The 22,740-nt window shown below is 43.4% G+C and overlaps 1 protein-coding gene across 2 annotated transcripts in view; it reads left to right on the top strand.

Annotated features, from left to right (window-relative positions):
- The first annotated feature begins 401 nt into the window (after positions 1–401).
- Positions 402–22,740, top strand: part of DIS2 (Arp2/3 complex, 34 kD subunit p34-Arc) — a 54,342-nt gene continuing 32,003 nt past the window's right edge. The window contains exons 1-4 of one of the 2 annotated variants that reach the window (XM_087394564.1): positions 402–836; positions 17,158–17,224; positions 19,603–19,810; positions 20,080–20,249. In XM_087394564.1, the coding sequence (XP_087250690.1) occupies positions 775–836; positions 17,158–17,224; positions 19,603–19,810; positions 20,080–20,249 (507 nt within the window). In that variant the 5' untranslated portion in view covers positions 402–774. The remainder of the gene's footprint in view (positions 837–17,157; positions 17,225–19,602; positions 19,811–20,079; positions 20,250–22,740) is intronic. The other variant, XM_087394563.1, reaches the window with a different exon arrangement.

The following is a 22,740-nucleotide window of genomic DNA, read 5'->3' on the forward strand; positions in this document are numbered from 1 at the left end:
TACGACATTCCGAATCTTCCATATGTAATGAATAACTCCAGCTTTGATGAGGTTCTAAAGCTATATGTGAGAGTTGTTCAAATGTCCCTTATCCCCAAAGAGGGCTAGGAAGCAATTGACACGTGAAGACATGGGTGAGTAAAGTACAACCATGGCCCAATGGTAATTCCATGGGAGGTTGAAATGACTACATTTAGTGCCCCACATTCCATGCTCGAGTAGAGTCTAGCTTCTTTGTTCAGTGTGGCACATTCCTTGTAAGGTAAGTGACCAACGGAAATATCATGGGAGGTTGAAATGAATACATTGAGTGCCCCACATTCCTTGCTCTAGCTTCCTTGAGTGTAGCTTCCTTGCTCCTTGTGAGGCAAGTGTAAAGCAACAATGAGAGGGTCTAGCTTGCTTGCTCGTTGTAAGGCAAGTGTGGAGCACCAATGAGACACGTGGGCAGCTTGTTTTCATCATTCTTGTTGGCCATCCACATGGTTCTTCATTTGAGAGAAAAGAGAGAGAGAAGAGAAGAGAAGAGAAGAAATGTAGTAGAGGCTTTAGTTGTGTTTAACAAAGCTATTTTGAAGGTATTCCAAGGTGCTTTTCCACTCTCTATCTTGCGATTCTTCTTCCTGGAGAATTTGAAGGGCTTTGTGGGCACGACTGGAACGTGCGACTTCCTCGGATTTTGCCCTCCACGGTGCACGACTACATACATAGCCATGACCCAGATTCAATTGGGTCGCTCTCGCTCCCTCTTCTGATCATTTCTCCTCTGTCGCCATGATCTTGCTTCCTGCACCCACTCGTGTCATCCAACAGATCCTTCTTCACCGTCTCAAATAGTAAGAATCTTTCCGTGTTTTCGGTTTTTTTCCGTGAATGCAAAAGCCTGTATAATGATGGGATTAGCATTCCAAGAGGACCGCATTCTGCTTTTGCGTGAATTCCATGCAAATGAGCTCTCGGGTCGTGCTCTTCGAGTTCTTGATTCCGCTACGATTTCTGCCATCTGTCTTTTGTGATTTTCATACGAATGAGAGCTGTGGAATCGACACTCCTGGAGCTATCGCTCACCAAAGAACTGACTAGTTTGTACTGCTTGCGAAGAACAAGCCAGCTTGTGAGAACTTGCAATAGCTCGATGTGTTCTAGCTTTGAAAATTGTAGGTTTGTTAGCTCCCGGGGCTAAGCCTAGCTGGCATCTATATACAGCTCAATATCATCACGTTTGAATTTATCATTCAAACCGAGCAAACTCCGCCCGTGATTGCTTGAGCTATGACAGAAGCTCATTGGAAAAAGCGTATTTTCATGTGCACGTGAATTTGTATACTTGAGATTATATGCTCTTTTTTTCAGTGCTGGAGCTAACTGAAGCCTATCCCAATATAGCTAAAAGTGTCCTAGACTATATGTTGGCTCAAGGGCCGAACAGTGACTCGTTGGACTTGCTCACCTTGCTCTAACAAGCAAGTAATTCAACCTCACAACCTTGAGATATCTAACCACGTATGGCATCCTCACGTGCCCTCATGTTCATGTTACTGATCCTCTTCAAATTTGCTACTGCTAACTGCATCTCTTCTTCACTCATGTTGCATACTTGGAGCACACTTTTCAACAAAAAAAAAAAAAGGATCCAAAATCTTCCTTACATATCACAAGATAGAAAGCATGGTGATTGAGTCTACACCTAGTATGCTCCTTCCTAAACTTATTGAGCTTGAGGCTGATGATTGTGCTAGTTTTAGATACGGGTTCTCCAAGCCAGGACATCTTAGGACTTTGCGTAACATGGCGTAGATGGGTTATATTTGCAGAATTCTGCAAATTCAAAGGCAAAGCTTCTCCATCGATAGACAAGATTCCTCTTTCAAAAGCACTAAAAGGATGGGTGGGGCATAAGTACGTATCGATGCCATTCTTGTTAAAGCTTGATAAATTGACATGATGAAGAATCATTAGTCAAAAGAAAACTAGAGGGGTTTGAACATAGCCCCATCTTGTCGGCCTTAGAGCAATAGATTCCTTGAGACGCACCATAAAGATTTGGTGGGACATAGTAGATGCGTGGAAGAGTTTGAAGAGCTTGGGCACCTTTCCAAGATGAAATGTGTGAGTGAATGGTCGTTTAGGTAGGTAACCTCACTCACTTGGAAGGATTTTTGGGCGTTGCCTTGTTTTGCACACAATCGATGTTGTAGAAAAGGAAGCTCCTCTCACAGACCCAGTTAAGAGGTTGTGGGAGAAGCCAACTGGTTATGATTATGCCAAACAATTAGGTTTTTTTGGAATTCTTATCTTGCAATTTGCATCTTTATGGTGAAGGTGATTTTTTTGTTTAGAAAGATTGACCTTTTGTAAAGGGATTAGACACTGCCATTAATTTGGTAAGACCTTCCTAAATGGCTTTCAAACTGAAAATAGATAAGTTTGAAGGAGAGGGATTCCACACTTGGCAAGCAAAACTGAAGTTTATTCTCATGAAAAAGGGAATATGGAAGGTAGCAAATGGCAAAGAAACTAAACTTACAACTAGAAAAGGAGAAGCTTCATGGCTTCCAAAAGATGAAAAAGCTGTTGCTATAATTGCTCTTGGTCTGAGTGATTCCTTTATTCATCACATTGATAGATGTGAGACTGCTCATGCTGCATGGACTCATCTTGAGCATGTGTTTGGAGCACAGGGAAGATGCTCTAAGTATAGCTTGCTTATCGAATTCTTTGACTTAAGATTGGATAGGGGGGAGTCCATCTCTTCACATCTAAATTCAATGAAGAGCATTTTGACACAGTTATTTGGCATCAAGTTTAATCTTGGTGAAGATATTGTCATTGCCATCTTACTTAGAAGTCTCAATGAAGAATATGGCACTATTGTAACCACAGTTACCAATATTCTAGAGATAAGTCTGGTAGAAATTGAAGCATCACTCTTGGAGTAGGAGAGAAAGATTAAACAAAGAAGTGATTACAAAGAAGGGGCATATTTGGCCAGAAGCAACTTAAGTAACTTCAAGGGAAAGAGCAAAATGAAATGTAACTTTTGTGGCAAACCTGGATACTTTGAAAAGGAATGTTATGCCAAAAAGATATGTTCAGCCAACACCCAAGTCAAATCTGACAAGGGTAAGGATCCATATGTTTTCTGAGTTATGTGTGTATGAGGTCAATAATGGTTCTCTGCCATGGATAGTCTATCCTTAAATGATTGTTAGTCTTTTGAGATTTTTCCTTATTGGACTATTGGGCTTTACATACATAGTCTGTGTCCATCTCCCAGTTGTAAACCAAGAATCCTATGAGTGAGTCACAGGTTGGGGCCATGAGTGTTGCCACATGATAGTGGGCAAGCCATGGAGCATCCCATGTACTACTGCTAAGGGATGAGGTCATCAATTTGTGAGAGGGAATGAAGGGGCAAATTGATGTGTGTGTGTGTGTGCCTATGGGATTGGAGTCCTATGTAAGAAGTGTGTGAGTGTAGGTGTGCTAGAAGGTTCTAGTTAGGTGTGTCAGGTTGGTGTGATGAGTGAGTGATCATAGGAGGTGCTTCATTGAGATAATCAGAGCCATAATCAGGGAGATGATTATGGATCTAAGATCTACCTACATGGAGGCAGTTGCCTATATATGTAACCACTCTATGAATAAACAACCACATTTGTGTCTCATTGTTTCTACATGGATTTATAGGGCTCCACATGGAAGATTATCCCCTTCTAGTATAGTTTAGACGCTCCATCTATCCCACTTGGGTACCTCGAGAACCTAGTCATTCGAGAGGATCTCTTACAGCTACACACATTCAGGACCTGGTTGGAGTTGAGAGAGCTTCCATTGAAGCTTAGAGATGACTGCCTTCGCATCTTTGAGGAGGGTTTCATTGTCCCACCAGAGTACACTCGGATTCACTTACCGCACTCATTGAGCATCTCCATCGGGTAGTTCGAGTATTGTCACATTGACTCCGTATTGAGAACGGACGAGCTGAGTTGATAATACCCAGGGAGTACTACCGCCTATGTACGCTACATAACTGGTAGGAGGTTGAGTTTGAGGAACAGTTCGCACTTCGATGTCCCGTGTACTACGAGATCTGTGGTCGCTATCATTGTCTCTTTAGAGAGGGATTTGGGCCCCTCTCCAAACTCCTTTCGTATCAAAACTAGGGGTGCCTCGCTGCTTTCATTCATGAGGTGGTTTGATAGTAAGAGCACTTACTCAGATATAGAGGCTGTTGGAAAGGTCACCTCCCCATCTGTAAGCCCCCATATGAGGAGAGCATGGGGGAGGGAGACCTAGGGCAGTACCCAACAGGAAATGAGAGAAAGGGGCTGCCACATAGACAGCATCATGGCTGGCATGTGGGCAGCACATCTAGGGCTGTTAAGGGCAGGACAGAGGGCCAGGAAAGTACGGAGCAGAAGCAAGACAGTCTGGGACAGATTGCGGAGGATCTAGGACATGGAGGCGCACTGTTTGCAGAGGCGCAGACATGGCAGGGAGTGCAGGCTCAGATCTGCAGCAAGGAATGTGACTGTCAGTGGGGAGGTGGCAGGCCTTTTATAGGCTGCATATTTGCCTTGAATGGAGGGCCAAAAGCCCTGGAAGTTTGGGCCATAAAAGGCCTGAATTGTGAGCCCTTTAAGGGCGGTTTTTCCCAAGCATTCTGGTCGGTTTTCATACAGACTGGGTCGGTTTTTGTACAGACTGGGTCGGTTTTTTTGGTCAGGCCCTTGAGGGCTATATAAGGGGGCCATTCAGGTCTCATTTGCACATCATCTGGAGCAGCAATTCCATCAGCAGAAGGAGCAGCAGCAGGGCTACCTTTGGGCCTACAGTTAGGAGGAGAAAGAAGTACCTTGTGCTGCAGACCTAGCTTGCAGGAGGCTGCCCACCTAGACTGGTTTCCAGACAGCAAGGTGGAGAAGATCATTCTAGACGGAAAGTCTACTCACACTCGAGGTGGAGCACGCGAGGTGGTCAGGCCCTTGAGGGCTATATAAGGGGGCCATTCAGGTCTCATTTGCACATCATCTGGAGCAGCAATTCCATCAGCAGAAGGAGCAGCAGCAGGGCTACCTTTGGGCCTACAGTCAGGAGGAGAAAGAAGTACCTTGTGCTGCAGACCTAGCTTGCAGGCGGCTGCCCACCTAGACTGGTTTCCAGACAGCAAGGTGGAGAAGATCATTCTAGACGGAAAGTCTACTCACACTCGAGGTGGAGCACGCGGACTCTAGTCTAGAGATAGCCAGCAGATAGGAGAAGGACTTTTGTGGTAAGATCAGAGGACCACACCATTGGTGGGACTCTGGATCTGTCTCTTTTGTATTGTGTCCATAGTTGTGGACGGAAATATATTATTTGGTGGTTTCTCTATCTGGTTTGGTTCATTGTCTATTGATGAGTCTGCACACCTATTGGATGCACATAAGTAAAGAAGTTTGTGATTCCACACCCACACCGCAGACTGTGTGAGCTCCTGGGCATTACTATAAGTCTTCTGCTACGTGTACCCTCTGTTGGGTATTTTCTAACAGAGGCAAGCCTCAGATACACTGCCCGCCGACTCTTCTTAGAGCAGGATCACAGAGTTCTTCGAGTCGGATCGTACGGACCACACAACCATTGACTGCAAACACAATAGGGACTCGGAGCCCGAGGCACATCATTCTCGACAGCGGACGGACATGCAGATCACATTGGGTGACCTCCCATCCTTGTTTAGTCTTGGGACGACCCATAGGTGTTACAATAGCCTTGGTTAGGACATAGCCACTGCCAGGAGATCGAGATGGACAATGCCCATAGACGTTCGCCGGCACTCCACTGGCTACGCATCAGCATGACCTCACCCCCTTTCGAGCTCCCCTTGACATTTACAGCCTGTGAGGCTACATTGTATTGGCCAAAGCCGGCATGGCCTGGTGACGTGGATCGATCGACATGATGATGAGGATTTTGATGATGATGATGATGCCATTTTACTGATGGTATGACGATGTAGTTCTTAGGACTTAGCATTTAGCATGGGTGATGATGCTTGTTTGGTAGCTCCACCCTTTTTGCTTGTTGTATAAGGTTTTCTACCAGTCTCATAGACCCATCGGTCTTCCATAGACTATAACAAGCTTTCTTTCTTTCTTTCTTTCTTTCTTTCTTTCTTTCTCTCTCTCTCTCTCTCTCACACACACCTTTTTTTTTTTTTTTTGTGGGAAGAAATCTTTTATTTCTGTAGAATAATTACATTCATAGTTACTTCAAAAACGAAGTAGCTACTACTCAACTAAAGATCTCAGTATAAGCTGTATACACATTCTGATCAATCAAACGAGTCTGAAAACAATCGTAGAATGATTGTTGTAGAGATCGTTTGAAAAAAAGAAAGGATGAAAATAGTGGATCACCAAAGACTCTATGATTTCTATCCATCCATAAAGTCCATAGGGTCCAATAGCGCACCCATACAAAAAATAAATCAAAACCCTGTCTCTGTGGATGAAAGCCAAACAACCAGAAAAATCTGCCAAAAGTAACAGTAGGAAATCGCTGTCGAAGCCTCTGTCTGATGAGAGCAATGAGATCAGAAGTATTTGGACAGGACCAAAAGATGTGAAACACTGATTCAGTAGCGTGTTGGCATCTGTGACAAACAGCTGAAGCAATATGTCTGTGTGCGAGTAACTGTGCGGATGGAAAAATGCCAAGGAGAACTCACCATAGGAAAAGTTGTTGTCGAAGAGGGACTTTGTAATGCCAAAGGAGACGCAGCCTTTTTCTCCACCACTTCATTGGACGATCCATATGCCAAACAGTATTTGCTCTATGGGAAATCCAAGGTGGAGGTAATAACACTTTATACAGTGATGACACTGTGATATGTGAGAGCTTCAAAGGACGGGCGTATGAGGAAGGAGAGCGTAAAATCCAATCCTCAAGCCGATTCTGAAGTTCCAAATGAGGTACTGGCAAGTACGGTTGGAGCATTGCTGAAATTCTATGCCATAAAGGACGATAATGAGCTCGCAAGCCATATTTGCGAGCAGCCATAGAAAAAGATAAAATTGTGCCATCATCCTGAAGGACATCCGCCACAGATGAAATGCCTTTGAAGGAGAGAAAATAAGAACGTCGGGGTTCTTGTATGGCCAAAGGAGGGTGGAATACTTTAGACCAAAAAATATTCTCTACCCTCAAAGAGTTGCTCGAGAGAGAGTCCCTGCCATGCCATTCCAAGTGGGATAGAATGTGTTTCTAATCAAGAAGCAGACGAGAGACAAAAGGGCATCCTCTGATCTTGCCTTGGATAGAGCCAAATAAAAAATCCCACTGAGTAGGCTGCCAATTCCCAAAGGCAGATGTATGAAGATGTAATAAGAGAGAGCGGATCATGAAAGCCCAAGGCTGATCTCCTTGCATAAATTGTATCATCATTTTCCCTCTGTGAGCAAGTAAATGCATTTGAATATTGAGAATGTTCAGACCCCCGTGCATCTTTGGAGAACAGAGACGATGCATAGAGAGTAATCTAAGACTTTTCTTGCCATGTTTTGAACGCCAGAAAATTTCCATGATAGCTGACATAAATGAAACTAGATCTGCCTTAGTGAACATAGTGAGAGGCAGATAAAATTGTATGTATGCTATCAAAATGGATTGTGTAATTCGCAGACGAACATGTAATGGCCAAGTTGCAAGCTTCCAATATTCAAGTTTTGCCCTTCACTTTACTAGCACCCAATCAGTTTGTTGTGAACGGGTGAGTCCCCAGCCTAGAGGATAACCGAGATGTCGAATGAATTGAGAAGCGGGGACAATTTCCCCAGGCCACAGAAGGTTGTGCCATTCCTATGCATGTAACGGCAGCAATTTTGATTTCTGAAAATTTACCCGAAGGCCAGCAGCCAATCCATATGTAGAAAGAGCATGCATAATCATGGACAGAACAGCCCGAGTATTTTTTGGAGTAAAGAATGAATCATCAGCATATGCCTGAGCAATCATGCTGCGACTGCCAAGAATCTCCAAACCGTGCAACTGGTCAGTGTCCAAGAGGTGATCCAGATATTGAAGCAGTGGATGAGTGGCTATGGCAAAAAGTAAAGCACTCAGTGGACATCCTTGCCTGACAGAGCAAGCAAGAGTCCAGGATGGAGAAATATCTCCTGAAAGTATGCAAGCAGCTTCACTATCTTGATATAGCCAAGTGATGAGTTGCTGCATTTTTGTGCCAAAACCCAATGCTTGCATAGTCGATGAAATAAAATCCCACTGAACAGTATCAAAGGCTTTGGCAATATCAACTTGCAATAACAAAACATCCTGCTGTGTGTATTTGGCATATTCAATTCCAATGTAGGCATTAGCAATGTTATCTGTGATATGTCTACGCGGGACAAAGCCATATTGAGCAGGATGCAACCCATCATGTAAAAACTCCTTTAGCCGATCAACAATCATTTTGGTTGTGACTTTGTAAATTACAGGCATAAGAGTGATAGGTCTCCAGTCTGCCAAAGACTCACAAATTTGTTTTTTGGGAAGGAGTTTAACAAGACCTCGCTTCCATGTGTCCGGCATTTTCTGATTTTGCCACGCAGCATTCACCATATATAGCAATGAATGCTTCAAAATAGGCCAGTATGCTAGAAAAAACTCGACTGTTAAACCATCCCATCTTGGGGATTTCCATCTGCCACATGATTTGATCGCATCTGACAGTTCCCTCTCAGTAAAGGGTTCCTCCAATTCCAAAGCTTGAGTAGGGGAAATGATTGGAGAAACATGTTGCAACAGTAAATTTCGTGCAAGCAAAATTTGTTGCGAGGGAGGAGCTGCAGAGCCAAATTGCTGAGAGAAATGATGCACACAAACAGAGGCAAGCTGTGACCTTGAAGTAGTCCATGATCCATCGGGCATAAGCACTCTGCAAATTTCTGTTTTGATTCTCCTTTGATGTAAACTTTTGAAAAATTCTTTGGAAGAGCAACCTTTATCTGTGAAGGCTCTTTGTCTTGCTCTAGTCTCCCATTTTGCCAGTTTCCTGTGATCATTTAGTTTAAGACAATGTCTGGCTTGGCATAGTGTTGTTTGCTCATGCATGGACAACGAACGATGATGACCGAGTTCAGTGAGGTCTTGACAAGTAGATTTGGCCTGAGCAATGGTTTCCCTCAGAGTCTTCATGTAAGACTTGCCATAAGCTCTAATCACCACTTGCATTTTAGAAATAAAAGAATCCCAGGCACCATCAACATGAAGATGGCTGCTAGAGGAAAGACAATGAGCTGCTTCAGTAACCATTGCCTTGAAATCAGCATGTTGCAAATAACTATTGTTTATGATTAGATGTCTCCTTTGTGCCAATCTATCATCTCGTATATTATGAAAAGATAACCGCAGCCATAGCGGTGCATGGTCTGAATGCACAAAGGCATAGTCAATCCACATTTTGCATGTGAAATCCCCATTTTGTTGGGGAGCGACACTATACCATCGATCCAGACGTGCCTGATAAGCGGAAAGAGCATTATGTTGAAAAGTGTAGCCCGGTGACAAAGGCTGCAATTCCTTCCGAAGGTCAACCGGATCCAAATGCAAAAGTAGTTGAGACCATGCATGCCTTTCAGGAGATAACATATGGTCATGTCTGGAGGTGTTGTCTCCCTGTTGTGGAGCATTATTGAAATCCCCACATATGTAGGCATGATATCTCTACGGATATTGTTGCATGGCATCCCAAATTGCATTTCTTTCTTTAGAGGACTGAGGTGCATAAACTGAAGCAAATTCAAACACCTCTCCTCTAATAATGCATTGGAGAACAAGCCATCTGCCTTTGTTGTCATTTAATGCAATGACCGGTTGAAGCTCATGTTTGATCAAAAGGACAACCCCTGAGAAAGAGTGCTCCCCAGCATAGAAAATATCATATCCACAGTAGTGTCCTGTCTTGCCTGCATAAATATGTTGGTTGTGCTCTTGTAATGCCACTATGTCAGGCTGAAATCTGTTGATGTACAGCCACACAGATTTCCATTTCCTACTGTCACACATGCCCTGGACATTGAGTGTAAAACATTTGATGTGAGCAGTCATATATACAGGTATTTATAGTAATGTAACAACTATGTACAGTAGCAAAATTTATGAGGTCAGCCTTGCATTTCTATCTCAGGGTCGAGGCCTCGCCCCTGAGAAGAAGTAGCCGCCTGAGAAGTAGACAGCAAAGCAGCAACCTCTTCTTCAGGGAAGAGTGTTCTGCTGGCTGTTACTGCAGCCCATGTAATCCCAATTCTTGTATTTATCTCTGGGGTATTTCCGCTAGAAGACGCACCATTCCAAGTGCGGGGGGGTGGAATTCTTCGAGCAGAAATAACTTTTCTTGGGCTTTGCCAGCCATCAGTTGAAGGTTGTTTTCCTTTGGTCGAGGATTGAATAGCAGGAGGTGAATGTGAAGTGATATTCCCATTGGGAGCCACTGGAGCTTTGCCTTTATCCTGACTCCCAGAAGGCTATCTACTGCTTTTATTTTTGTTGGCAACTGGAGTAGGAGCATCTTTAGTAGGCATGTGAACTGGCAAGTTGGCATGAGGCATTTTATGTTGATTCATTAGACACTAAGAAGCCATGTGTCCAAACTTTTTGCATTCAAAACAGGCCCCTTCTGCAAATAAACCCCATTTGAGTTTATAAAAAGCACTTCCCATGTTCACATTATTCACCGTGACTGAATAAGAGTCCGGTGTGGGATTATCAGTATCCCAGAGAATGCAAAATCTGTTTGAGTTGCCATTTGGCCGTGGTGGGTAGACCACGTTATCTAAAGATGCAGCAATTTTAGGCAAAAGTGAGGCCATACATTGGGGGAAATCAACAACTTCAACCCAAACTGGGCATCTGTGTCGGATTAAAGCCTGAAAGTCCCTTGTGGGAGACCATGGCAAGACATGCACCATTTGCTGCCCAAAAAAGAGAGGTGAATGTTCCAAAAGCATTTGTTTGTGGATCTCATCCACCATGATAACCTCAAAAAAGCCCCTGGCTGCATAGTGTACTTTACGAACAAAAGAGCCAGCCAATGTGCGTGTCAGCCAGTTGCCTATCTCTGCAGCATGTGGCATCCGGCCTGGAAAGAATAATACGACTGCATTCTTGGCATATTCTCTGACTGGATCCACAATTTCATCGACCTCAACCATGAGGCCAACTGAAGGAACCGAGTCTTTCCACTCTTTTCTCGTATCTGCAAATCCTTCATGCATTACATCATATACCAGTTGAGCCTCAAGAGTATCATGCATTGGGTCATGCTGACCCTCAACCTGCTTTTGCTTCTTGCAGGGAGCCGAGCGCTCCTTTTGAAACGTTTTTTCATATGAATACTCTGCCATGACTTTGTAAGAAAAGGAGCTTGAGAATGAAGTACCTGTAAAAGGGTAGTGAAAGCCAAAAAAACTAGTCCCAAAGAAATATCACAGGAAGCCCACAAGAGAGGAGAAGAAGAGTATAACTGGTAAGGAGAGAGCAGAGGGATAGGTGAGATTTTGGCGGAAGACACAGGACTGCTAGGGAAGACGCCGGAGCAGAAAAACCCCAAAACTTGTACGGCAAGAGGTACCAAACTGTACGGACGATGATGAGCTGTGCTGTAGTATATACGGGCTGCACGGGGGGGGGAGTTTGACTGTACGGGAAAGCTGAGTTGGTACGGAATCGTACAGACGTATGGACGCCGTACGGCGACTGTACAGATGTACAGATGAAAGTTGCGCAAGGTTCCTGGCGAGAACAGGGATGCTGACGGAGCGGGATTATGCAGGTTGCGCAGGGGCGAGCAGACTGGTCGTACGGCTCCCCCTTCTGCCCGTATACCTGTACGGCTGCCGTACAGGTGCCGTCTCTCTCTCTCTCTCTCACACACACACACACACACATTTTTTGGTGAAAAGATTTTCTTTTATATTACAGAGTCACAATCCCAAAGCAGGATGTGCTCAAGTATATCAAGAGAAGATGTCAAGATATGACAAATATACATCATGATCACTGTTTGCAAGCAATCAAAAAAAGATTGCTGCAAAGAGTGCTTGAAGAAAGAGTATAGGGGGAAAACAGGATTACCAAAGACTCTATGATTTCTATCTTTCCAGAGAGTCCATAGTGCCCAATGTCAAACCCATATAAAAAACAAATCACACACACACACACACACACACATGCCCACACAGACATGCACTGCTAGCCTCCTCCCTTGAACCCTCGCGTGAACGAGTGCACACATGTACATGCACACACATACACGAAGTGTTGGGATAAGTATGATCAAGGGCTTGCTCTATGGTGCATGTGTGCATCTAGAGGAGTCACATGTGTGTTTGTGTGTTGTAAAGGCACATCAAGTGCTATGATGTGTCTAGTGTGTGACCTAAGTGATGATGTAAGACAAAGGCAATCCCACTGATGTAGGGATTGATTCCCACTGATGTAGGGGCTGATTGCCACTTATGTGGGGAAGGTATTACCTTCTCCCCCTTTCTATAAGAGAGAGACCTCTCTCTCACAATCATAATAGAGAACTACCATCTTTCTTTCATTGTACTCTCACACCTCTTGCAAGATGCATCTATTCTATCCTACGGGATTCTACACTTGGTATGAGAGCCTTAGGTTCTAGATCTAGCCTAGCCTAGCATTAGATGCTTTCTCTAGCATAAACTACTAGTTTCTCAAAACTTCTTCATCTTCTCCATTTTCCTCCTTCTTCCCCAAATCTTTGAGAGCTCTGTTCTCTGCCTACAAGCGACCATTGCTCAAACCCTTTGAGTTGCAGACTCCTCACGTATGGGCGAACTTCCAGCTGCAAGCATTTAGGGAAATTTCGTCTGTACGTGCAACGCCAACACGAACACTCCTCGACGAACTTTCGCGCAATGCCGCCTCTGTGCTTACCTATCTGCAAATTCCTCTGAGCTCGAGCTGGACGACACTGAAGGCAAGCTGCTGTTGAAATCTGAGCTCGTTTGGTCAAGAAATGGAGGCACAACAGACAAAAAACCAGTCGGTCTTCTCAAGCTTGGCTTTGGCGACTTGGCGCAACATTGCGCCCCTCCTTGGTGGTGGACCTTCTCTGGTATAAGGCCTTTCTTCCTGCATAAAAATCCCCTTGAATAGAGCTATGAGCTGTGAGAATTGCACCCTCCAAGTTCAAGCCTCTGTTTTGGACAGTTTTGACAAGGTTGTGAGTTTGATGCTACATTAGATGCTACTTTAGCATTTCTGATGTAAAAGTGTTGAATAGCATCAGTACAACTGTGGCTACAGCTTTGCTTTAAGTTGCTATACCTGGAGTTGCTTGGAATACTTTCATTTAAGCCACCTCTATGAAGCATGCAAGTGAAAGCATCATTTCCATTATGATTTGTAGTATGGAATTTGGTTACAAGTCTTTGCTATACTAAATGCTTGTACTTTGAAATTTTTTAACTCTTTCTAGCCTTGTAAGACAATAGACACTGCCCATTTTGGGTTAGACCCTCTCATGGCTACCTTCTTGAATATGGATAAGTTCAATGGTAAAGGCTTTCACACATGGCAGATGAAGGTTAAGTTTGCATTGATGAGGGAAAACCTCTGGGGGCTTGTTAAACCTGCTTCAATTTCTTCTTCAACAGCCTCTAATGCTGGAGAATCCTCAGCTTTGACACACCCGGCACGAGTTCCTGCTAGAGAGGAGAAAGCCTATGGCATCATTGCTCTTGGCTTAGGAGATGACTATATTCATCACATTTCTGATTTAGAGTCTCCTTCTGAAGCTTGGCAGAAGCTTGATATTATTTTTGGTGCTAGCTCTCACATCTCAAAATTGTCTCTTAAGATTGCTTTCTTTGAATTAAAGATGGCTAGTGGCACTCCTTTGGCTGCCCATGTCAATCATATGCGGAGTCTCATGACTCAACTTGCTTCTATCAACTCTCTTATCACTACAGATGATGCAATGGCAGTGTTGCTCAAAAGTATGCCTGAAGATTATGATCATGTTGTTACCACTTTAAAAAATCTTTCTAATCCTACTCTTGAAAGTCTTATTATTGCTCTTCAAGAAGAAGAAAGGCACATGGAACTCCGGAGAGGCAATGACACAGCCTATGCCATAAAAATTCAAAAGGGCAAGTTTTCACCTTGCAGACATTGTGGGAAGACTATTCACCTCTCAAAAGATTGCTTCAAAATCAATCCTTGCAAACATTTTGGCAAAAACAATCACTATGAAAAGTATTGTAAAGCCAAAAAGGAAGCAACTACAAAGCTAGAAAGTGCCAATCTACTTTCAGTTGATGTGCCTCCACAAGATGAGGCCTCCTATGAAGACTATGCTTTTTAAGCACTTTTTTGTTTATCATCACTTGGTCAAATTTTGAGGTTCTTTGCCTGGAGTAGTACTCCAAAAAGAATATGTTATGTAAATCACCTCTGGTCACCATATGATGTAGACCATGTGATATGTGTTTTGACTATCCCATTTCTGTGAACCTCACACCCTTGGGAACCCTTGCTAGCATGAGATCCTAGCCATAGATTTATCCTTGACCACCATGAGATGGCATGAGAAACTATGAGACTAGATGTATCCTTGACACTGCAAGAGGCAACCCCTTGAGGGGGGGTATGTTGGGATAAGTATGATCAAGGGCTTGCTCTATGGTGCATGTGTGCATCTAGAGGAGTCACATGTGTGTTGTAAAGGCACATCAAGTGCTATGATGTGTCTAGTGTGTGACCTAAGTGATGATGTAAGACAAAGGCAATCCCACTGATGTAGGGATTGATTCCCACTGATGTAGGGGCTGATTGCCACTTATGTGGGGAAGGTATTACCTTCTCCCCCTTTCTATAAGAGAGAGACCTCTCTCTCACAATCATAATAGAGAACTACCATCTTTCTTTCATTGTACTCTCACACCTCTTGCAAGATGCATCTATTCTATCCTACGGGATTCTACACAAAGATCTTTATGAATGCCTACAAACAGCCAAAAAGCCAAAAGCCCTATTAGGTCAAAGTGATATAAGTGGTGCTTATCCAAGCAAGGCAGTGGGAATGCACTACCCACCACAGTAAATACTAACTATCATGCGTGGTAATTTGTTATTACCATGTGGTATAACAATACTACACAGTAAGTTTAAAATGCCATGTGGCAAGTTTTTTTTCCCAGAAAAAGGAAGCTTCTAATAATGCTTGAAAAACATTGTACAACTCAGCTGCTACAAGGAGATAAGGAAGATAAATTAAAACATACTGTGCATCATTTTCTATTTATCACATGGTAACTGGTTGTAACTGGGCCCTTAATGGTTTTCCCCTTGAAAGTACGTTTACATCGATTTAAACTGTTGATTTAAACAGCGGATTTAAATCTCCCACAAATCCCTGAGTATATTAGAGCATAGTGTATACTATTGTACAATACACAACCCTGTGTCTTGCTCATATCTCTCTCTCAATAGCCCTGGACCTGGCACCTACTGGCTTGCTCTGTTTTGCTGCCTTCTGGGCCTCTGCCCTTTCCCAGATCTGCCACCACAGACCTGTCTGACTGCTGACCTGGTCCAGGTTCTTCCGCCCTGCTCCACTCCTGTCACTGGTCTCCGCAGAAGTCCGTGCAGTCTTCTTTGTGCTGCTCCTGCTGCCAGTGCAATCCTTCTATGCAGTCATATATGCTGCTCACATGGCAGCCTGCATGCTGCCCATGTGGCAGCCCCGCTACAGCTCTCAGATCTGCCCACATGGCAAAACCACATGGACTCTCTCATAGCCCTCTTTTGCTGCTGGCCTACCTCCCCCGTGTCCTCCTCATTTCGGGGCTCACATGGGGGGAGATGATCCCTAAAAACCCAACAGTCAGCTCTGATTGGCATGTACCAAAGTTAATTAGTGAGGTTTGTTTTGATATTTCGATAGGAAACTCTACTCTCGTATCTCCTTGCCTCGTGTTGTATCGTGGAAATTTTTTAGAAGGAAGAGGATGAGCGATGGTGGTTCTGATGGGGACAGTGTATGGCTTGACCTTTGGCTGGTCCCATGGACCAGCAGCTAGATGGGCCAGTACATAGGCATGCACCACTTCATCTATCAGCCACGTACAACCTCAGCTACAAAAGCCCGAGGACACGGTGATACTTTAAGTGATAACTTGTTAGGGAGTTAATTAGCATTATCATCCTGAGGTTTATCAGCCTGAGTGGTCTTAATGTTGTACTCAGCTTTTACATTATCTACTTGATTGAATTCAGATCCTTCCATGTGTACTACACAACGTTTCTATACTTTTGAAAGTTTCATTTTCAGAAGACAACAAACAAAATTGAATTCCCTACCCCCAACACACTTCTTTTTTTGGTAAAAGAAATATTGCATTAAGAAAGCATTTACATTCATAGCTGTCCCAGAGTGAGACAGCTGCTACTCATAACTAAAAACAGCAATACAAAACTTCCAACTGGGCCTGAGGAATTCCCTGCGCATAACACACACACACACGTGCGCGCACACACTTATTTATACATTATTTTAATTCTTGATGACAATATTGTGCCCATACTCCACTGTCTCTTGCAATTCTTGCCTCTCCTTATACTTTGAGAGTTTGCATGAGATTTAACCTTTTAGTACTTATTTGCAGAGTTACATGCTTTTTTGATTGACTTACTAAGAGAGGTGGGCCTTTTTCCTCTCACTTTACCCTGCTTTCCCATTAATTCCTTGTTTCCTCACCTTGAACAGCTTTGCAAATGGGTTTGGATGATGGGGATGGTTATGAATGGTGATAGAGATAATGTGATTTTATTTTCCTTTGTTTATATGCCTATGGCCCCAAGTATTGTGCACTTTTGGGGTTCATACATGGGTTCAAGGTAAGGATTTTCATGACTCATAGGGTATCCATTGCAGTGTCTTAATTAGATCAGGCTTGGATCTTTTTAGTTCTATTCTTGCTTTTTTCAAAGTACTTTTTGAGACCTTTATATTGATTGTTGACATAAGTTACCCTCTTGGTGCATCAAAATATACAATTTTAAAAGGCATATGCAAGTTTTCTTTCTTGATTGATTTACAACACTTGTTGTGTAACGTGATTTTTGCTTCCTTTCTTGTAGTTTGGACCGTGCAATCGAGTTGGACTACCACCTTGTCGAGTTTGATGATGTTCACTATCACATTCAAGTATGCTCTAAGCTCCTAGACTTTGTTAGATGGGATTAATCCATGTGAACATTTTGTGGTGAAGTTGAAAACTGGAATATATATTACATAAAGCATTTTTTCGTCTTGTTGCTATTTGATTCTTAAGCACACAGCCTTGATACTTTCCAGCTGTTAAGTGAATAAAATTTCACCTTTTGTCATTGTTGTGTTAGTATCTTTCTACTTGTAGTACAGACATTTAGAAAAAGGAATGTGCTATATAGAAAACTGAGAGATGAAGTGGTGACTGGAAACTGAAAGGAAAGTGCTGAAAAAGACTGCCCAAACCTCATGCTTTGTTGCTTCCGAGCGCTTCTGAGTGGAGAAGACCCCTTAAATCACGATTTGTTGGAACTGCTGGATGGCTGCCTCTAGACCTGGATTGGTGTGGCACAATGGGCTGGAGGTGAGGCTGGGAGGGCTGAAACTGAATGCTAAAACAAGGGGCAGAACAGCTCCTTTTATAGCCCCCCCCCCCCCCCCCCGCCCCCCCCCACACACACACACATATAGTAAATGGCCAAGTGGTTGACCGACCCTCAGGTCAGGTCAACCGACTTTGACTGGTCGGGTCAACTGACCTTAGCTGGTCAGCAACACATGCTGACCAAGGGCGATCCAGGTGGCCCTGTTGGAGATTAGGTGGTCACCTCCCCATTTGTAAGCCCCCATATGAGGAGAGCATGGGGGAGGTGGACCATGGCTTGGGCAGCACATTGGCTGCCATGTGGGCAGCATACAAACACAGAAAAGACAAAGATGGGGCTGCCACATGGGCATCTCCCGCCCTGTAATATTTGGCAAAAAGCCCTTCCCCATTTTTTTTCCAGAAGAAATTTTTTTTTTTGAAGACATGTACCTGGCTGCTTGGAGAAGATCGGACCATAGTCGAAGCAACAGTAGTGCATGGGACCCTGCCAACAAGTGCTGCAATGACACGTGGTAGAATCTGGGAGGTGCTCAGCTTTGATACGGCCTGGAAAAGGAGCTGGAACAGACCTGGGCTGCATGTCTGCATGGACTATCTGGAGCATCGGATGGCAACGTTGGGATTACCAGGAAGTAGCTGGGACAAGTTGCGCCCAATGTTTTTTTAAAAGGTGAATGTTAGAAAATTAGGCGCTCATTTGGCTTTGGGACAAAAAGCTGGGTGACCATGGGATTCTTTTTTTGTGTGGAAAATTCTATGTTGGTTGCCAAAATTTGACAACCTATATCTTTTGATTGGCAAATCCAAATGGGTTCATGTAGCATATCAAATTAAATGGCAAGACATGAGCGACACATCTATCATTTGTTTCAACATTTAATAAAGTTACTGAAAATAAGCATTTTATGAAGTTATGCCTAATTTTTTCCACTAATTTAGAGCACGATCGCCCGTTTTAGTGCATCGTTTTCCAAGGGTGAGTTTATTAGGATAGCCCAATTAGGCGCTCCTTTTTCAAGGGGGCTCTTTGAAAAAAAAAAACCACTGGTGGTGCTTGTTGTACGGACTAGTACAGGTGGCTGTACGGAGTTGGAGCAGAAGATCGACTGCACAAGAATGGCCAGGACAGTGGCAAAAAGTCTGGAGCGAGAAGGCGACTGACTGGAGCAGCTTTTGGGCCAGCTTTGGGCCTGGACAGGACCCGACTAGGGTAGGATGGGGCTTGGGCCACATGTGGTCAGGCGGGACCTTTAGGGCAGCTTATAGTCTCCATGTGAGGTGTACCCACAGATCAGTCGGCCTCACAGACTGAGGGGTCGGCATTTCTGGGTCGGTTTATTCAAGGGGCCGTTGGCCCTATAGAAGGAGAGCAATCCTGCCTCATTTGTTTAGCATTGTTTTCTTTTTTTTTTTGGGGGGGGGGGGGAGGGGGTGTGGCAAGTTGAGCACCAATAGGTGTACATATGGCACTGGCCAATTGAGTTTGTATAGAAATCATAACTAAATTATGCAATTCAGTTATGGTACTGGCCTGCTAAGTTATTATAAAATTCAAAACGAAATTATGTGTCACTTTGGGAAGTTGAGAATATGAATCAAACTTCTGGTTTGTGTGTATATGGTTATGGCAAGTCTTTGAATGACTATATTGGCTGCAAATTTCATTTGACCTCGCAAAGGATTGGTTTGTGTATAATGAAGGTCCCATGACGATTTCCAAATTAGATTACCCGATATTTTAGACAAGGTGTAATATTCTCTCGTTATGGCAACAATGGCTGCTGTCCTGCAGTGAATGCTATGTGGTTTGCTTCTTCTTTCCAATTGTAAGCTGAATCTCCTGTGGCACACCCTGCACCCCTTCTTCCTTTCCAGCTCCACGATAAACTCTGATGGGATGTATCATGTTTCAAATCTCGTTTTGCAGGCATCTGCAAGTGATTCACAGTCAATGGTTGTGTCAATAGCGGTTCCTTCCCCACCTCCTGAGGTTGTTTTCTCTGGGGGTCTTCCATTTGGCGCGATCGAGGCTGTGAGAGCTGCCTGTGGACCTGTAGCCCAGATTATCGACCCTGCTGAGCCTGGATTTCAACTTACACTGAAACTTGACTTTTCAAAATTGCCACCAAATGAAGGTTCAAGCTGTCTCTTAGTGAAGATTATTGGTGTTTATGTAAAACTATTAATGTCAAGCGTTGATTCATGCATATTATAGTGTATATTCATAAAGCATTCGAATCGTCCTTTTATATGACAGTCATGGTGCTCAAGATTAGTGTAGGTTGTTTTTATTTAAAGCTGATTGGGTGTGCAGTCGTTAGCATTAAGCTTACTGACTTCGATTCAAATGGCTATTAAGCTTTTGAATCTTCATTTTGATCTGTAATAAGCTGTACTTTTGCAGATGATTGTGTTCAGTTGATGATCAAAGTTGCCTGTCTACGAGCATTGGTGTTGGGGGCACCATTGAGGGAGATATTAAAGCATTTGGCAGCCAAAGTTGTGGCTTCTGAAGCAGACCGTTTGACAGCTGTAGTGCATCGTCCAAGAGAGTCTTTTTTTGTTGTTCCACAGGTGATGCAGTATGTGCTTTGAAGTATCCAGGAGCATGGTTGCGTATGTTAAATAATTATAAACCATGAAATGCAAGAACAGAGGCCACAACCTCATGTCTCTTTGCAAGACCTCTTATTGTGCATTTGCTGCCATAAAGTCTACTGCCAAACTCTACTTCGCAAACGCTATTCCTATGTGAAGAGTCTATTGAGTTCACGTACACATTGGGTTTTGGCCTTTGCTTTCAGTTGCATGCTCAGTGATATTAGAATTTGTTCAAAGCATGCATTTCTTAACATATGGAATGGCAAAGTAGTCGACATTAGTCCATATGTTTATTACTTGAGTGGACTTTGAAATTGTATTTTGGAGGATGTTGTCGTGTACTACCTCATGACTGATTCTATGCTTCACCTCTAGACTGATTCTTCCTGTCACATCCGGAGTGCTGATAGAAATGCAGTTTGAAAGCATTGGTACAAATGGATGTGCAAGTCTGCGTGGGTGCCCTGTGCATGGATATGTGTGCATGAGTTTATACTATGGCCTACACCCCTTACGTCAGTGGGGATTTGATAATAGCTAGTTATGGTTGTCAACTTTCTGAGGTGTCTATCATGAGTTTGCAACTGTGCCAAAGTCTGGGCATGTATTGTATTTATCTGTCCCTTATTAGTGGACTGCAAATTTCACCTGGCGATTTGTTTTTGTCCATGTTGTGGCTTGTTGACATTACATTAAATTCTTTTCAGTGGTGCACTTCCTTATCAACTATCTTTCCTAAGAATTTTGCTTAATATGCTAATTAGAATGAAATAGTCCAGTCCTTATAGGCAGTTGTAGCTTCAATGAAGTACTTTTTGCTTGGCTATCTCCTTTAGTACTGGCCTTCATCCAAATAGAGTTTGATCTTCACCCCCTGAATGCTGACAACTCAGTACAAAGAAAATTGTATACATGGATGATTAGGAGTGTGTGGGAGTGTGGATATGGACGTGTGAGAGTGTATCTTTATACTATGGTCAACATCTACTCATGGATGTCGTAGTAGTTAGTCCCTGCTATCAGGTTAGTTCAGCTCATATGGCTATAAACATTAGGAACCTTAGAAATGAATCTAGGAGTCAGGAACATTTCAGGAATGTTCAGTTGCCGTCCAAAAAATTTCACTTGCCTTAAGATCACCATAGAGGTGTATGGCCCTTTTTTCATCGCCAGCCTGTGTTGTGCTGTCACTCTCTGTGTCTGCCTAGCTCTCAGCTCTTCTAGCCTAGCCTAGGCTGCTCACATCAGCATGGACGCCCTAAAGGAGATCATAGGCAGCCCCTTCTTGATCCAATTTACAAGAGAAGCCTCCACGAGACCTTCGTGGACAGCAGCGTGGGCAGCAAGGGTGAGTAGGTGGACAGTTGAAACCAAATCGCATGCAGCCTTTTATTGGTTGTTTTCAGCAACGTTTGTATGCAGCTCACTTGCCTTATCTCTATTATGCCTACTTTTGCCACTTTTGTGCCTCCTGATCATGGACAGTAGCCTGCATATTCCGCATAATATACTTCTACCCTGCAGGTGACTTCTGTGCTTGGAGTAGCCCTTACAAGTAGGCTTTTCTGAGCTCACATCATATATCCAATGATGCTATTATGATAATTTATTATTTATATTTCCTGCCCACTTGGCAGTCTTGTAAACCCTTTCACAGTTGTGGCTTTCTTCTGGCTGGTTGTAATCTTTTACCCTTTTGTTGTTGTTCAAGTTTCAGTAGCAGCATGCCTACCCATGAATGCTCTTAAGCCACCGACACTACATTCTTAAACCCAAATCCTTCAAGTGGGTAATGCAACTGACTGTCGAGTGCTTTTGGTTTTTAGATATTCATTGACATAACAATAATAACAAGCTCCATGCGACTTGAAAATGATACATGACCTTTGCAAATGCCCGAAATTGATGTGTGATACTTGCACAAGCTGCACACTGGTTGGTGGAGATGAGATAGTTCAGGTATTGGCTTTGAGAACCTGCAAACAAGCTATTCCGGGTGGGAGAACTGAAGAACAGCGCTCCCAAGAGTGCATAGAAGCCAGAAAGAAAGAAAGAAAGAAAGTTTATTAAAGTCTTCGGAAGACCGATGGGTCTATGAGACTGTGAAAATCCTGATACAACGAGCTGTGGTAGTGGAGCTACTAAACGAGCATCCATACCAATACAAAATGCAAAATGCAAAAAATGCAAAAATGCAGAATGGCAGTACTAAGTCCTAAGTACAACATATTCATGTCGATGGTCGACTATATATCAATCTCAGCATCATCATCAATATCATCATCATCCCCAGCAATAGCAAGATATCAGGATGGATGAGGCAGTGGAGGCATGAAGTCGGCAATAGAGTGCCGTTGACCCCTCAGAGTGAGTTGAGGAGGGTATTGAAACTTCCCCTGGCAATAAAGTGAGCTGTTTGGAGTGTGGCTACGTCTGTTGGATCCTCATGGCCTTGATTAGTTGA

Source organism: Dipteris shenzhenensis, chromosome 23 (genome assembly GCF_047967505.1).
Source record: "Dipteris shenzhenensis isolate YYH24624 ecotype China chromosome 23, Dip_SZ_1.0, whole genome shotgun sequence".
Lineage (NCBI taxonomy): Eukaryota > Viridiplantae > Streptophyta > Polypodiopsida > Gleicheniales > Dipteridaceae > Dipteris > Dipteris shenzhenensis.